The following is a 17,794-nucleotide window of genomic DNA, read 5'->3' as shown; positions in this document are numbered from 1 at the left end:
GCGACAATCCATTTGAACAAAACGACCCTTAGTAAGGTTTAAAATCTTTGTTAAGGAAAATGTTTCTCTAATTATTAAATTCAAAAATAAACTAAAACATTTATTTCAACTTTTAAGTATTGGCTCCTCGATGGAGATTTAATTAATTTATTATTTATTTATTTATTTTTGTAGTCCAGTGAATATCTCTATTTTTTTGTGAGACCAATTTACTTGGGACCGCACGCACCATCCAACGCCTTGTCATGTGTTACATCATTTAAGTGGTCACATTTCTGTGGATGGGCATATAGAGATTCGAAATCATGACTTGGGGAACAAGTCCAGTCACTTCTTACCATCTCAAATAGCCCTAGTGCATAGGCAGATTTGATTTAGATTCACTCCTCAAGGTAACTATTAATTTAGACTCACTACCCTAAGGTTCATAATTGTGACATTGACTAATTTATATGGGGACGATTCGTGGGACATATGTAAAAATAATGGTTTTTCAAAATATGGGTTAGAAATTTTGGATTGAGCTGATTTTTTGTGAGGATGATCTCTAGGATGAGAAGATCATCCTCACAAAAAATCAGCCCAATTTGAACCTTCTAACCCCATCAAAAGTCATTTAGAATGTGGACCATCGATTTTTTTATCAATAATTAGCAACCACTTTTGATAGATTTTGAAATTTCAGATTAAGCTGATTTTTTGTGAGGATGATCTTCTCATCATAGAGATCATCCTCACAAAAAATCAGCTCAATCCAAAACTTCTAACCCATATTTTGAAAAATTGTTGTTTTTACATATGATTTTACTTATGTCCCACAAACTGTCCCCAATTTATATAGGATTGAAGTCCGGTAAACTAATTAAAGAAAAAAAAAAAAGAATTGCCATTGGCACTCCAACTTTTATTTATTACACCACAATTCCTTCATGTGATAATCTCAAAAGTGTGGAGAATTCATTGTATGGTCGTTTAACATGCATCCATATATTCCTAGAAGTAACCCCAAGGGGTTGGCCTAGTGGCAAGGGAACCTTAATAAGCTCCACAGGAAGGATAGGTCAAGTGTTTGAAAGTTGAAACCCCACAAGCGGTGAATGCCTTGGGGCCACCTCTAGGATCTGGTTGACCCTAAACTCAACCAATTGCACATAGGATTTCCGAGGGGACGATGCGTGTGACCATGAGATTAGTCTCACCCGAAGGGTGGGGATATATATTAGTTTACTTTGTTCTCTTTATGGATCCCTTTTCTTTATTGGTAAAAAAAAAAAGGTCACTTCTCGTTATATATGATTCATGGACTAATCTTCGTTGTTGGCATTCTTAGGATTCTCATAACTAGTCCTAAATAACTATTTATTTTAGATTTATTCACATTGAGTCATGATAATCTGATTTACTTATTTGTATGCTCATTTTACAAAACCGTAGTCATTTGTTTCAGGATACACAAGGATAGGTCTTTATGATTTTGTACGGTCCTGTGAAGGGAACGTACAAAAAAATCAATTAGATTACCCATATGCATTCACATTTAATCCAACTGAAATATATATACATATATATATATATTAGGATTTATTTCATCCTTTTATGTCTTAAATTTGAAACTTTTTGGAGTCATAAAGATCAAAGAATGTTTACAGATATCATCAAACTTTGTATTACAATTATATTTTTATCATTTTGTTAAGGCAATGATCTCAGATAATTCTTTGTTGACCTTCTAACTCTTTAGAATAATGTCTTGAAGTCATTTCAATAGTTTATTTATGTACCTTTTAGTATGAACTATAATTTTTTTAACTTCCTTTGGCAATATTTTCATATTTTGTCAATTAGTATTTAAGATTTTTTTTCTTTTGTTTTAATAAATCTATAATCAATTTTGCATTTGTTGTATTTTGAAAGAAAGAGCTGTGTCTATATCTTCCATCTTTTCTCATATTTTTTTATTATTATTTAAACCCTACATCAGATACTCTTGGTGGGTCCTATGAAATTATATGTTGTGATACATTGGGCTTAAGGTTTATATACATTTAGCTTTCACAAGGTTGACATAGTGTACAAAGCAAACTCTCATGAACAATAAAGATGTTCGGGCACAGTGATTCCATGCCCACTAATAACTGCAAACCTAGCAATTAACATCATAGACAGGTGAAGTGTCTTCTCCTCATGTGGTGCACGCTAGACATATATTAAAGGCTTGGTCATCTTTCTTTTCTTTTCTTTTTTTACTTTTTTTCTCAATCACACTTTCCCTTTCTTTTATTCTTTCAAGCGATTCCTTCATATCAGCTTTTGAGTATAAGAATTAGAGTTTTTATGAAAAAAATCTAAAAGCCAATGATTTTACCACATCATGAGGTTCTTTGAAATAAACCATGGTGCATTTAACAAGAGTGTATCAAAACTACTTCCATAAGAATCACGATTTACAACTAAAGTTTGCCCGTGCCTAAGGCATAGGCATCCTCTTTGAGATTAGAAAGGTAAAAAAGGAAAGATGGTAAAGTAAGAATGGTATTATTAAAAATGAAGTAAAAGAAGAAAGTAAAATTAGAGAAATATTATTGAAGAGAGGAGAGAAAAGATAATAAAATTTAAGTGGTGAAGACAAGGTAGTGTGGACTCCACTTTACGAGAGGACATTTATCTATGACAAAACTATAGTAAAGTGAGATCTACTGCTATGTTGTATTATATAAATTTTTTGTTATTATTAATTTCTATGATAAATAAGAAGCACTTTTAAGATATGATACTAAAAATCTACTTAAAATTAAAATCGATTTTGTATACCACAAAAGTTCCAAACACAACTCACCAAATGTTAGCTAAATTTTTGAGTTAGCTGTAAATTGAAAGTGAAAATTTTGATCCATCACATGAATCCCATGTGTATTGAGGGCTTCCCCAATGCACCTGTCACAAGATCTGTAAGCAAAATATTTCTCACCAAGGGTTGGACTTGCAAAGAAGGTTAATGATTCACTAGTCATTGAGCACTATTGAGTCGTGAGATAATAAAACTAATCATGATTTTAAAATTCATTTTGACGTATTGTCTCGTCCATGAAGAGTTTTCTGGTATGTTTGAGTCGTCTCGTTTAATAATGAAACAAAATTATGACTTTAAATCTCACCCGATATGTTTGACTTGTCTATCCGCCTTGTCGGTGGATGATATCATGTATCGGATAAATCGTCCCGATCTCAGACGTAATTTAAAACCATTGAATTCATAACCTTGAAAATGAATACAACAAAACTAAATTTAGTCGTATTTCCATTGATTAAGCTTCATCAACCAACATATATTCGATGTTGGGGATCCAGACAACAGATTATACTATTTTTCACACGTTGCTTTCTGTATAAGTGCCACGTGTTCAATAATCTCACCAATTTTACATGAAATAAATTTAATAATATAATTTTATTTTGGACATATTTGCTGTTAGTACGTCAGGCGCTTGTACCCTATTAACTAATAATTATAAAATTGAATCGTGCCCACGTCCGATACCCACCTTAAGACCTGAGAGTTGCGTTGCAAATTCGTACGATGTGGCCAAGGCTTGTGGGTCCACTGGTTCAGGAAACGTTGGCCAATCTCACTGCCCCACCAAATAGTCAGTCAGGTTGATTATTAATTGCAAGTAGATTTGATTCACCAGTTCAACAACTTCGCCCAACTCCCATAATCAAAGCTGATTTGGAATGTAAAGTGTAAGAAAATTAGTGATTATCTTTAGATATAATTTTTCAAAGAGTCGTGATAATATGACGCCCCGCATGATACATTCTCATCATGTAATCATAGATCATTTGCATCGGGATATACAAGAAAAAGATTTATGATTATTCATATCCCAATGCAAATGATCTACGATACTCTGGCGGGAATGTGTGCTAGAGGGGGCATCAAAATATCATTACACTTGTTCAAAATCCCATATTGGTACATGGGATAATGAGTCATTTTCAAGCAAAAGGTTTACAAAATAACTACAAGTGCTTGGTATCACTAAATGCCCCTTTTTTCTCCCGAATAAGGCAACTTCAATTTGATTTTAATCTCAAGAATATATCTTCTTCGACTTTCAAACTCAAGTAGATAGAATTTTTCGCCAAGTAGCCACAAGTCACTGAATAGTTAAACATACTTTACCCTAGAAATTAATAGTTTGACGAATTTCAGGTAAAATCTTATTTATGATAACTCTCTCTCTCTCTCTCTCCCCGACCTTGGATCTCAAGAACAACATAAATTTTTTTTCCACTATATAATTTTTGGTAAAAAATCAAGGGAAAAATATAAGACACTGAATGAAATGGATTGAAGATAAGATTGAATAGGTCAAAATAGTTTATCCCAAAGCAAGAAAAAAAAAACAAAAAAACTTGAAGATGATATCTATTTTTAGATAAAACTAAGGATTTTGACTAGATGTTGAAGATAGACATTTAGATAATTTTATCTTAATCTCTCAGAGAAAACTTAAGTCAATGTACATAACATAGGGGTGTCAATGGATGGTTGAAAATTCGAATGCGATTCGAATTCAAATTTAAAAAATTGAACATTATCTAAAAATTTCGGATATCGGATTTAAATTTGAATAATTTTATATATTCGAATCCTTATCGGATACGGATTCATATATTAATATTTCGAATCCGATTCAAAATAACATATAATATATATTATTTTATTTATTTATTTATTATACAAATAAAATAATTTAAATAGTATAATATATAATATTTTTTTTTAATAATGACAAATCAGTTGGATAAGAAAAAATTATGTTTTTTTTTTTTATATACAAATTATTCAAATTCTAATCGGATACTATCCGATGTCCAATAGGATAATCAGATTCGAATTCGAATAGAGTTTTAGAACATATGTCAGATTCGAATTCAAATTTGGATATCAGATAAAATTTTTGGATTTGAATATTACTGTATTCAAACCAATAAACATCCGTTGACAATCCTACTATAACATTAATTTGAAGTAACATTGCGGCGGGGGGGGGGGGGGGGGGGAACATTTCTGACGTGGATGTGTGCCATAACTATAAATGTTTTTCATTGAGATCTCATTCGTATCTCAATGAAAAGCATCCATGGTTATGACACATTCCACATCAGAAATGTCCCTTACAATGTTACTCCAGCATGACTCCAATTTGAATACACTAGGGAGTTCATTTGCAAGGAAATATGGATTCCTTAAGAAAATGGTAATGGAAGAATCAATTCTAGCGTTTGATTGCACTTATGAAATTTTTGAAAGACAAATTTGGCTTTTAGCGTAGTTTTAAATTTAGTTAGGTCGACTTGAAATTCGAACTATAAATGTGTGCCATAACTATAAATGTTTTTCATCGAGATCTCATTCGTATCTAAATGAAAAGCATCCATGGTTATGACACATTCCACATCAGAAATGTCCCTTACAATGTTACTCCAGCATGACTCCAATTTGAATACACTAGGGAGTTCATTTGCAAGGAAATATGGATTCCTTAAGAAAATGGTAATGGAAGAATCAATTCTAGCGTTTGATTGCACCTATGAAATTTTTGAAAGACAAATTTGGCTTTTAGCGTAGTTTTAAATTTAGTTAGGTCGACTTCTAATTCGAACTAGTTGACTCGTGATGATTGAATTTTGAGGTGATTTAGCTTGAAAATTCGTAGGAACCAACTTGTTAACTCAACTCGTGGTCTCCAACAAATCACCTTAAAAATGAATCGAGTCAATTTAGAAACTTGATAGGGCAATTTGACTATATAAAATTATTTTATGGAGAGAACAAAATATTATATTATTTTAAAAATTAAAAAATATATATTTTAAAATACTCATAAATTTTTATTTCACCCATTCTTGTCAACTCGCAAGGTGTCCACTTTACTCAGCTTGTGGACATCCAAGTTGAGCCAAGCTTTCGAGTTTTAGAATTGTGATTTTCGTTTTGGAGGGTGGGTTGTTGGTGAGAGAATACGATTAAGAGGTGGGAAAATAATTTTTGCATGAGGTGTAATGGGAATGTATTTTTCCTCAAAGGATGAAAATTTGATTCCATAAAAATGTCAAGTTTAAATACCTAAGAAAAATCAAAATTTTTTTTTTTGTGTGTGTCTCATTTGACATGTTTAAGATTTAAATTATCGTACAAATCTTGATTATAGAAGGGCTAAATTTTGCATGCATTATTAAAATATTTTTGTATTTTCAATATTCAAATTTACCAACCATAAGGGTTAGTTGAGATGGTGAGGGTGACTGGATTTACTCCCCAAGTCACTCCTTTAAATCTCTATATGCCCTTCCACATGAAAGTGGCTATATTTAATTATTGAACACGTGCTAGGGTGGTTAATACTTGCGGTCCATCAAAAAAAAAAAAATCAAATTTAAAACATTGGACCTTATAATGATTTAATTAATTTTTAATAACGAAATAGAGGTTTGACTGGTATTTTTAATAAGAGTGTTGATTTTCTAACTCCACCTACAGAATTACTCAAAAACTCACTAACGTGGCATGTGCAAGAACTATAGATTTTTTCCTTGAGATACACAATTGCATGTGTTTTATGGGGATGTGTAGTTGATTATTACGAGGAAAAATCTACTATTCTTGCACATGCCACATCAATGAGTTTTTGAGTTAGTCTGTCAGATTTGAGTTAGAAAATCATTATACTTACAATAAAGATAATGTTTAAGTGACTGCCTTCAAGACTATACTAGCATGGCAATGTTGAGAGAACCATAGATTTGTCTCCTTGTATATTGAGGAAGAAAATTATGGTTACATGGGCCCTGCCACATCATCAATGTTGACCACAATAATTTAGAATGACTCTTTAAATAATTTACTGTTTTGATAATTGATTATAAGTAACAAAATCTTAAATTGAATTCCTACGGCACTATATTAACGTTGCAATGTATATAGATTACAAAACCATAGATGCTTTTCCTCAAGATATAAGTGAAAAGATCTCTGGTTTTGTAATCTGTACACACTGCTACTTCAACGCAGTGTTGTATGAAGTCAATGTAGAACATCTAATTCGCATTTCAAATAGGAATTCATACCAAATAAATCGACCATCTAGTAGGGATGCCAATTGAGTATGTTAGCATGTTAGACCGATCTGTCTGAGAAATAGGGTTAAGGCCTTCCTATTGAGTTCAGTCCTAATAGGGTCGAGCTCAATAATTTTCAGCCCATCAAATCCAAGTTGGGCTAGACCTTATAATACCCAACCTAGCTCGGCATGCTACTAAATCTTTTAGAAAGCCAAACGTCTTTTTTTTTCAAAATACGGGTTAGAAGTTTCGAATTGATTGATTTTTGTGAGGATGATCACTATGATGAGGAGATCATCCTCACCAAAAATCAGCCTATTCCAAAGCTTCTAACCCATATTTGAAAATGTTTGGGACAATGTTTAGCTCTCTTTAGGGCCTCCCAACGCTTATCTCTCCCTCTCTCTTTATATATATATATATTATATATATATATATATAATATTTCTTCAAAAATTACAACAAACGAATTATGTCGTTGGACAGTCCAACATTTTTGTAACTTGTTGGATTGTCCAATGTTTTAACTAGAAGCTAATTGCTAGTTAAAGCACGTTATTAAAACGCTGAACAAATTCAACATTTTAATCGTTAATAGGTCATTTTTGCTAAAGCACTGTATTTTAACATATTAAAACGTTGAATAGTCCAATGAGTTACTAAAACACTAGGTGCCAACGACTTAATTCGTTTTTGATAAATTTTGAAAAAATAGATTGTTTTTTGTAAATATTAAAATATTTAATCCTCTTTTAGAAATTTTTATAATAAAAATTAATTGAAAAATATATATTTTTCATCAAAAATATTGAATTTTAGTTATTTTATTTAGTTCAAATTCGACCTGAGTAAAGTCCAAGTCCATTAGAGTTGGGCTAGGTGTTAGTGGTCTTAAGCCCGATAATGATATAGACTTAAGGCTTAAAATGGGTTGGGGTCGGGCCGAATATGTTTTTAAATTCGAGTCCAAACCCGGATCAAGATCTAACTTAGATCCTATTAACTCAAATCATATTTGATTTTTGTTATTTTTTGTACTTTCATTAAATCCATATCTAGATCCGAAAATGTGACGTAAATGTGATTTGAACTCAAAATCTCTCCCCTTTTGAAAAGAAATTTTGACCACTACACCAAATACACATTTGTTAATAAGTAATAGATTAAAAAAATATAAAAATATAATATATAACATATAAAATAATATACCGTTCAGATATGGGCAAATATAAAAATGGATTCATATCTGACTTGAGTCAAAGGACATCAACCCATATTTTAATTTGGATATACAAGAAATCAAATCTACAAAAATTCAAATTCGAATCACTCAAATTTCAAATAAGATCCGACCCGTTTTAAGCCCTATATTGACTAATAAAGGTAGAGCCTACCTGTTTAGGGTCGTGATTTCCGGACGCATCCCCAGACACACGCCCCATACGTGTCATTGTACATCTCATAAGTATGTGCAATTGTGTATCCCGAAGAAAAGAATATATGATTTTAAAACATGCCACGTCATAGAGAGTATGGGGCAATGTGTCAGAAGTGAGCGTCGAAAATCGTTACTCATAAAATAAGTACAACCTCATTAGATACGGATCTTTTCCATCTTTGAGTTTCGAAATTAGGGTTTACTACTGTTTATGCTACACTGCTTCTCCCAACCTCGAAATCGCTGTTAATGGCGACATCACCCAAAAACGATCTCTCTGCAACTGAAAACCAAAACCCTCCTCACGAAGAAATCGGACCGCCCAATCCCCAATTAACGAACGGTGGAGATTCCATCGAGCATCCGCAGAAAAACCCCTCGAATGGAATAGAACAAGAAGCAACAACGAAAGAAGAAGAAAGAGAGAGCGAAACTCCCATTGAAGATATCCAACCGTCGAATCTTCACTCAACGGACGGTCAGGATTTAGTGGAGAAACGGAAGAGAGAAGATATTGAGGAAGAGAGTGAAGAACCGAAAGGTTCACTTATTCCTATGTGGAAAACAAGCCTTTGTTCATATTTTAGACGCCAATCTGGCTCTTGTAGCCACGGAGAAACTTGTAGGTACGCTCATGGTGAAGCCGAATTGCGAATTCGGCCCGATAATTCATGGGACCCGACCTCTGAGAGAGCAAAGAAGCTAACGAAATTCGAAAATGAAGAAAAAATTGAAACTTTGGAGGCGAGGCAAGATGTTTTTATGACGGACGCTGTGGTTGATTCGTCGGATCCCTCACTTGACAAATGTTTAGTGCATCTCCCACGAAATTGGACTTCAGAGAAGTTTAAGAGTTTTCTTGATGATCAGGTATTGATTCTGAACTGTAATTTTAATTTTCTGCAATACCCTTATCTCCGCTTCCTTGCAATTTTTTTCCTCTCCGAAGAACGAGTTTCGCGGGTAGTTATAGAATTGCATTGCGTGTTTGACTTTTAACGTCATTCTTATAATTCCTGTGACGTTGAAAGAAATGGGTTGCTGTAAGTTCGTTAATTGGGCTTTGTTCTTCGTCCCTAAGTCACTGTTTGGATTGTTTTTGAATTATTATGATTTTTCAAACATTTGGTTTCTGTAATTTTTTAGTTTAGTTTGAAGCCTTCCTTCTTCTCTATATGGTTTGAGAGTTTTAAGTGTTCTTATGATGTTTATAGAACTGGGTTTCACTTTTTAAGAGGTTTTGAGTGACTACAGCTCCAAGGGTTGGCATTACATGTGTAATTAGTAATTATTAGTTTGAAAGAGCTTGGTCCCTGTGAAGGCGCCAACTTAGTGAGTTGGTAACGTCTGTGAGTGTAGGTAATGCCACGGTCATGGGATCAAACCCTGCCCTTCACTGTATTACCCACCAAAAGAAAAAAAAATTTAGAACTTGTTCCCTTTCTTTAGTTGGATAGAGTGGAAACAGCTTTGGTCCTTAGTTCTTCAGCTCTGTGACAGGGTTTTCAACTATCCTTGATTCGAAAGAATGATTTCGCCTGCTTTATGCTATTTCCCATCATCCCACGGTATTTGATCAGTGCCTTGGATAGCCTAAATTACCAGTTTTTGTAGTCTTCTCTTTTCGTTTTATCTTTCTGATTGAAGGTTACTAAAGACAGGGAGGAAGACCAAAAAAAAACATGGATTGAGGTAGTGATAGTGATACGAAAGCACTTGAATTAACATCAGACATGGTTTTGAGACGGAATTGAATGGAGGTCAGGATTTGTTGACCTGATATGGATTTGATGATGGTGATTATGATGTTAATCAATTTTGGCTTTATAAGTGGTTCTCATTACTAGATTTCCTAGTTACTGAAACCCCTCTTATTTTTTAATAAATGATTTTATGTGACTTCTTGATAATATTAAATGCTTTTTTCCATGATTTTTGATAGCTTAATCATCCCGGCTAGTAGCTTCTCTGATTTCAAAAGATCGGAGTCTATCCTACAGTGCTCCAACATCCTGACTTTTAATCCTTAGATAGTAGTTGAAGGGTTTCTCCAATTTCTTTTATCAGTTTAGAAGTGCCTAGCTTTGTTCATTGAATGTATATCTTGCTCAATACTTTACGAAAGCCACCAAATGGGTATTCTTGATCTCTATTTGTTGATTGTGTTCCTAAGGCTTTCAATCCTTGATTATTAAATGCTAAGTTCTGAATTGTTTCTCTTTGGGTGAGATAGGGTTTGTGATTTTTGTCAAATGCTTCTAACTTATCTAATAACTCAAAAGTATTCGAACTTCCAATATCCTGTAATTGTGGGAATTTGGGTCTTTTTGTTTTTGTACATGAGCTTTTGCTGAAACACGCAATTATCAGAAAAGCTCATAAATTCACCTCTCTTTGCTCATGTTCCACTTTGTTCCAACTTCAAAATTTTGAACATCTTGGTATGTGAAGTTTAATATCTTGCTATTTGACCAAAGATATCAAGAATCTTCTGGTTGTAGATTGATTGTTACATCATTTTTTTACAGGGAATTCTCTATAAAATGGCTAAGAAAAGGAAGGGAATGACGGTAGGCTTTGTGAGCTTTGAAACTGGAGATCATGTTAAGAATGCATTTGAGGTATCATCTATAGCACACAGTCTAAGTATATGCATTTTACGAACTTTCAGGTACTTTATCATCATCTTATATTATTGAAAATGATAGGGATTGGATGGAAAATCTATAGGCAACAAGCGTATAAAGGTTGCAGATGTAATTCCACGATCGTTTGAGAAGAAAACTATGTCAGAAATCTCTCTTACACAATGCACTAAGAAACCCACAGAAACTGTCTTAGCCAGTGAGGATCCAAATATTTCTTCGTCTTTAAATGGGTCTGAGAATGATGCTGCTGAGAAGAACGATTTCACAGTTGATAGTTTGGTTTCGAGGATGAAAAGTGTCCGTGATGTAGTGACTCCCCTTGCTCATATGCCTTACAATGATCAGTTGGAGCACAAGAGAAAGTCGCTTGAGCAAAATCTTAAAAAACTTGTGAGATCACCCACTCTTGTTTTATGCTTGAATTTAATAATTAACAGAATACACATTTTCCACATCAAACAACTTTAGAAATACATCTTTTTTTAGATTTAATATTTCTTCTCATCGCATCCCCGTTAACCGATCTATTGGTATATTTCTTTATAGACTCGAAATGCACGTAAAGCTTGTCCCGATGCTGTTCCTCTTCCAGAATGGATCCTCAAGTCCAGGGATATTGGTGATGTTCTTTAAACCAGTACGGATGATATTTCGAAGTTTGAAAATGATCTTTAGTTCATTTTTAACAATCCTTCAATGCATAATCATGGTCTTAAAATTAGTTGAATTCATCATTTTTTAAGCTGGCAAAGCAAAGTTTACCTGCAATATTTTGATGAATTTCTCTATTCATAATCAAAACTTCTTTCTGCATTTGCATTTACCTGCTTTTTGGAGGTTGCTAGTGAAAAGCATTCCGTAATTTTTTTTTAGTTTTTATCACACCAGATAAGCACATTTAAGTCATACGTCAGTTTGGCTACGAAACACAATTATGTAATAGAATTTTGAATGCTTAACTGGCTTTATATGTATTGTTTTTTGATGAATGTACTTAAATGGAATTATCATAATAATTTTTTATGAATATTGTATCTCAGGTTTCTAGCCTCCCATATGCTTGGCATCATATGCAGAACTTCTGTTCGTCTTGCATGTGTTACTCCAAATGATTGTTTTATGTATTTTATGTGATAAAATGAGTTGTGATTGTTATCACCATGCCTATCTATCATTTCCTGTAATAAACAATGTACTCTATTCAGGAAATCTCCAACTTCTCTAAATTGGCGGATTTTTTCAAAATTTATCCATGCCAATTCAGCCTTCATTGTGTGAAATTGATATTTGAGAGGACTTGTTAGTGTGGTTAATAATTTGTCAGTCACACTTAGCATAATAGTAATGGAAGCAATTATGCAATCTTCTTATTTTCATTTTAAATCTTGCAGGTGGTCTCCCATGCAACTTTGAAGGTATTCTTGAGTCACCAGTTGTGAATGGATACCGCAACAAGTGTGAGTTCTCAGTTGGATATTCTCTACAGGGAAAACCAACTGTGGGGTTTATGCTGGGAAACTTTAGGTTGATACTTCTGCTGATCTTATCTCCATTTCTAAGATCCATAAGTTTATGCAGATTTTTGGAGGCAATTTTTTTTTTTTTTTTTACTTTGCCGTTAATTTACTGAAAAGGAAAAAAAATGTGGTGTTTCAGGGAGGGTGTTACAGCAGTTGAGGAACCTTGGGACTGCCCAAATGTTTCTAGAATTTCTTGCAAATTTGCTTCCATCTTTCAAGAGTTTCTACAACACTCAGACTTACCAATCTGGAACAGATTGAATAATACTGGCTTCTGGCGTCAATTGACGGTAAGCTATGCTGATTGTCACGAACTTGATTATATGATATCTTATTATATATCTTGTAACTTTTACACTAGTCATGATAGATAGGGTTAGTGAAGGATTTAAAAAAAAAAAAAAAAAATTTCTTTTGACATCCTCTTGACTTGTTCATTTATTTTAGGTTCGAGAAGGAAGGAATCCAGGTCAGGCCATTGAGATGGAAAATATTGAGGCCAATATCTCCGAGGTCATGCTTATGGTTCAGGTCTGTGTCAATTGGACTTTTGGTTTAGAAGAGATTATACTTGTAAACTATTGTGGTTAATCTCCTCCTATTGAATCAGTATCCAAACAATTGCTAAAGAACATTGTACAACATTTGAAAATTGTGCAAATTTGACTCAATTTGGTTGATACTTGGGTCAAATTGAAGGGGAAATTTGATTCCTTTTTTCCCTGAAAAGTAAAAGGGAAGTTTAATCTTTTTAAAACCTAGATGGAAAGAACTTTGTCGAGCACTTGCAAACAAAATGAAGTATACCTTTTGAATTATAAAAAAGTATAAGCTAAGATCGGTCAAATACTCATTCAACTTTTATTTCCTCAGACTTGAGTCATCATTGTATGGAATAATCTTTCTCCCAAACTTTTGTATGTGGTCACTTGTTTTTTACTTAAGCTTCAATCCACAGGTTTGTTCGGTTGCCTTCGATGATGAAATTATGAAAAAAGAGCTTCAAAGAATGGCCCAAGCTTTTGCTCAAGGAGCTACTGCAAGTTCTCCTTCTTTACCTCTAACATCGTTGGTAATCCAGGTGCTAATCTTGTTAAGCTTTCTGTGTTTTATGTAATCTCGTTAGTCCATTGATATTTGTTGTATTATAAGTGTGATAATTCTACGATTATTTTTTGTTATAAACTGATAATTGAGTTTGCAAGATCAAGTTTAATATTTTTACTTTGGCCAAGTTACAATTTATACTATGTTTCTCTGCTCTAGGCTTTCGTTACAAATCAATCTGGATATTCCTTATTGTATATTTGATTGTTTCTTCTATTTTTGTTGATAAAAAAATATTTTATTCATAATATTATGATTGGGTCCATTAGTTTATTAGGAGTTCTGTAACCCGAGTGCCTGTAGTCTTAATGTCATCTTTTTTGTTTCTATGTGGAATGGGTTCTTGTTCAGGACCACAAAGGAATATCAAATGCAGCGCCAGCGGATGCTCCACTGCACACACTATCCATTCAAAAGGCAGAAATTGCTGGACAAGAGGAGGATGCAGAAGCGAGAATTCATGATTGCATAAGCAATCTACGATTCTGCATATCCCCAACAGCATTTTTTCAGGTTAGGAGTTCACCACTCATATGTATCTCTCTTGCTCCAAAGTTTCTGCTAGTAAAGCTGTCTATTTTCGAGTCTCATAAAACTGCAGGTTAACACCCTTGCAGCAGAGAAGCTTTACTCCCTTGCCGGGGATTGGGCAGGTCTAGGCCCCGATACATTGCTTTTTGATATTTGCTGTGGGACCGGAACAATTGGCCTGACTTTGGCACACCGTGTCGGTATGGTAATATTCTGACCCAGTTTTCATTCTTTTTCTTACTTTTAAAGATTTGTTGTTGGGGAAACTTTTTTTGATACTTGAGACTCATGTAACAAGGGCACTCCATCTCTTAACAAATTCACCGTGATTGACACATTAAAACTGATTATAACTTGAATTCCTAGCTAATCTTGTTTTGTTTTTTGTTTTTTAGTTAATTATTATTAAAGCAACAATGATTTGCATTTTTTTTCTTGCAAATGACTGTTTGATCATGGAATTTCACCAGGTTGTTGGCATTGAAATGAATGCTTCTGCAGTTTCTGATGCTCACAGGAATGCAGAAATTAATGGCGTAAAAAACTGCAGGTTTGTCTGTTCAAAGGTGAGTTTTTGGGTTTACATATTTAGTTTGAGTTTAAGCTTTCTGATGCTGATCTTTACTATATATTCATACATATTTACTTTTTAGATTGTTCTCTGCTAACATTGTGCGGTAACAGGCTGAGGATGTAATGGGGTCTTTACTGAAAGAGTACTTAAATGTACCATGCAAGCAAGAAGATATCTCACATGTTTCTGGGAGTGACGTCAAAGACGACACTGTTGATCGAGAAAATGGAGTCCCCAATGACAGACTAGATCCGGATGGCTTGAACCATGAAAGTGATGACATTAAAACTGCACCTCATTGTCCCCAAAATAGTGGGGAAGAATCTGAGGATCCAAGTCGTAATAGTTGCATTTCAGAAGATAAGATTGGAAGAATTGATGCTCCTGGGCCACTATTTAAAAATGTTGTTGCTATTGTCGATCCTCCACGGGTTGGACTTCACCCTATCGTAAGTAACATGCTCCTGTTTTACATGTACCAAAAGGGCTTATTTGTAATTTAAAATATTGATAAAAGGGCTTTTGAAGATTATGTAGTATAAGAAGGATATTTTTGTGTAATTTTGAAAACTAATCAACATGATTATAGAAACTTGGGATTGCAATTTTCACTATTTTTTATGCTTTTATTTTTTTTCTTCATGACTTTGCAGGTGATCAAAGCTCTGAGGACTCATCCAAGACTACGACGTCTTGTGTAAGTTCCCTATTGGATTTTTTTGTGTGGCTTTAATCAAGAACTTCATGAGAATCTCAATCTTATGCTGTTTATTCTTTTCTTCAGTTACATTTCATGTAATCCGGAGAGCTTAGTGGCTAATGCTATCGAGCTCTGCACGCCATCTAGTGATAAAACGGAGAAAGGGAATAATAGTAATAATAGGGGATGGAGGAATATGAGCAGTGCAGGTCTGGCTCGGCATAGGGCTAAGTCTATGCCTAACTCAGAGCCTTTCCGGCCTGTCAAAGCCATGGCTGTCGATCTCTTCCCACACACCCCACACTGTGAAATGGTGATGCTTCTTGAGAGGTAAACTCATCCTTCCTTCTAGCCCATTAAAAAAAACTTCACACCTTATTATTTATTACCTACTGACCAAAATTTTGACATTTGGAGCCACAACATGATATTGTGTACTTTATTTAAGTGGAGGAATGGAATTTTTATGTCAATAAACAGATGCATTTGACTTGCTTCCATGTATTATTATCAGTCTTTATGGTCAAACCTGCCATCTCTAATGTCACATATTTGAGGTGATGGTTTTCCCCCGACACGCTCCTTAATACATTATAAAGATGGAAAATGTATAATTTTAATTACCCAACTGGTTCATATTATAAGATAATTTTTCAATATGTAGTAGAATTTTACCACTTTTGATACTTCAATGACAGTTTTTTCATCTTGCACCATCTATTTTTGTTATTTATTTATTTTAAATAGAAAATATGGCCCTCAATTTTCTTTACTATTATTATGAGAGAAAGCAGAGTAAAAGTAATTCTACACCAAAATTTGAGTGGCCATAAATGCCCCCAACATATATATTACAATTTAATACAATCAGGGTCATTTTCAAAAATCAGGAAAATTGCACTCCATGGCCCTATAATCCCTGTAGATTAGTTTTTATTACAATTTGTTTTATTAAAGATAGGAATTAATAAATTTTTTTTCAAAAATTAAAATATATTTAATTTACAAGTAATAAACTTTTAGACAAGATGACTCATTTCAAACAACAATACATAGTTTATATGAAAAAATTGACGCACTTTTATGTGAAGTGTATTAATTTTAAAATGTTAAAAAATCTTGAATCACCAATTAACATGAAAGAATCTCAGCTTTCGATGCCTAACAGTTCTGGTTCCTATTAGTTTAGTTTTATTTTAGATTTGACGCCAATTTGTTCCAATAATAAGGTAGTCTGAACCAGGGTTTTTTGGGTTTATTTTGGTTCTTGTTCGATTCCCCAGTTAAATGGGTTGCCCTTATCTGGGGTATGAAAATTTCCTGAGTCGCTTGAGGCAGCCCGGAAAACGAGTTTAAAGGCCCAAGGCCCATATGATTGCACGTGGAAATGAGTAAGAAAATAGATTTTCTAGGAAAACATGATTTTCAGCATATAAATTTTGCATTTTATTTGTTAGGCTGTGTTTGGTATTACTTTTGTTACTTTTCAATTATTATTTTTTTTTGGTAAAAACACTTAATTGAGAATAATTTTGTAATAGTATTTTTCAACGACATAACTAATGATAAAAGTACTTAATTGATTTAAGTTTGTTTTTCGATAGGAAGGGGTGAAGATGGGTATTGAAGTAAAGGTTTGCGAAAAAATATTTTTCTTACTAACTTGGTAAGATTAAGGTCCTCAAATGGATTACCAAACATAACCTTAGAAACCAAATTCCTTTTAAAGTGATTTTTTGACTTTTTGTGAGAAAAAGTGACTATTCCTCTCGCCTGAAACTAAAATCCAGCCATTCCTTTCTCCTTTTCATAGGGTATCAAATGACTGAAAATTTTCTTTCAAAAGATTTCTTTTTTCTCATAATCACTTTTACAAGAAATTCATATTCACTTGAAAACAAATTCCCCCACAATCATACAGATCCGTAGGAGTTCACCTACATTTTACACTTTGTCGTGGGTTTTATTCCAATATCCCCCCTTATCTTTAATCTTTATGCAAAGTTATTCCAATGTTTTTATCTGTCAAGCACTGACCCCTAAGAATGCAAGCTTTATGAAGGTCATTGTCAAGTGCCAACTCCTCCACTTACTTTTTATGGATAGTTTTCTTAAATTATCAAAATTATGGGAAAATTATTATCGCAT

General features: G+C 33.6%; 1 protein-coding gene across 1 annotated transcript; it reads left to right on the top strand.

Annotated features, from left to right (window-relative positions):
- The first annotated feature begins 8,671 nt into the window (after positions 1-8,671).
- On the top strand, positions 8,672-16,151 carry LOC147399814 (zinc finger (CCCH-type) family protein). The gene is made up of 14 exons (XM_086445327.1): positions 8,672-9,436; positions 11,095-11,187; positions 11,275-11,604; positions 11,761-11,833; positions 12,606-12,738; positions 12,871-13,024; positions 13,182-13,265; positions 13,693-13,815; positions 14,193-14,354; positions 14,443-14,577; positions 14,843-14,938; positions 15,057-15,395; positions 15,600-15,643; positions 15,731-16,151. The coding sequence occupies exons 1-14, from the start codon at positions 8,816-8,818 to the stop codon at positions 15,978-15,980; spliced, it is 2,637 nt and encodes an 878-aa protein (XP_086301453.1). The 5' UTR covers positions 8,672-8,815; the 3' UTR covers positions 15,981-16,151.
- The last annotated feature ends 1,643 nt before the right edge of the window (positions 16,152-17,794 follow it).

This window comes from Akebia trifoliata, chromosome 6, assembly GCF_017979445.1.
Source record: "Akebia trifoliata isolate Shusen 1 chromosome 6, ASM1797944v1, whole genome shotgun sequence".
NCBI lineage: Eukaryota > Viridiplantae > Streptophyta > Magnoliopsida > Ranunculales > Lardizabalaceae > Akebia > Akebia trifoliata.
The sequence above is the reverse complement of the archived record's forward strand: the minus strand, read 5'-3'. Positions and strand labels throughout refer to the sequence as shown.

Excerpts from the sequence above, each read along its gene's own strand:
- LOC147399814 (XM_086445327.1), top strand. The coding sequence starts at position 8,816 with ATGGCGACATCACCCAAAAACGATCTCTCTGCAACTGAAAACCAAAAC. Across the intron at positions 13,025-13,181 it reads GCTTCTGGCGTCAATTGACG|GTTCGAGAAGGAAGGAATCC; the intron begins GTAAGCTATGCT and ends CATTTATTTTAG. Across the intron at positions 14,578-14,842 it reads TGGCACACCGTGTCGGTATG|GTTGTTGGCATTGAAATGAA; the intron begins GTAATATTCTGA and ends GAATTTCACCAG.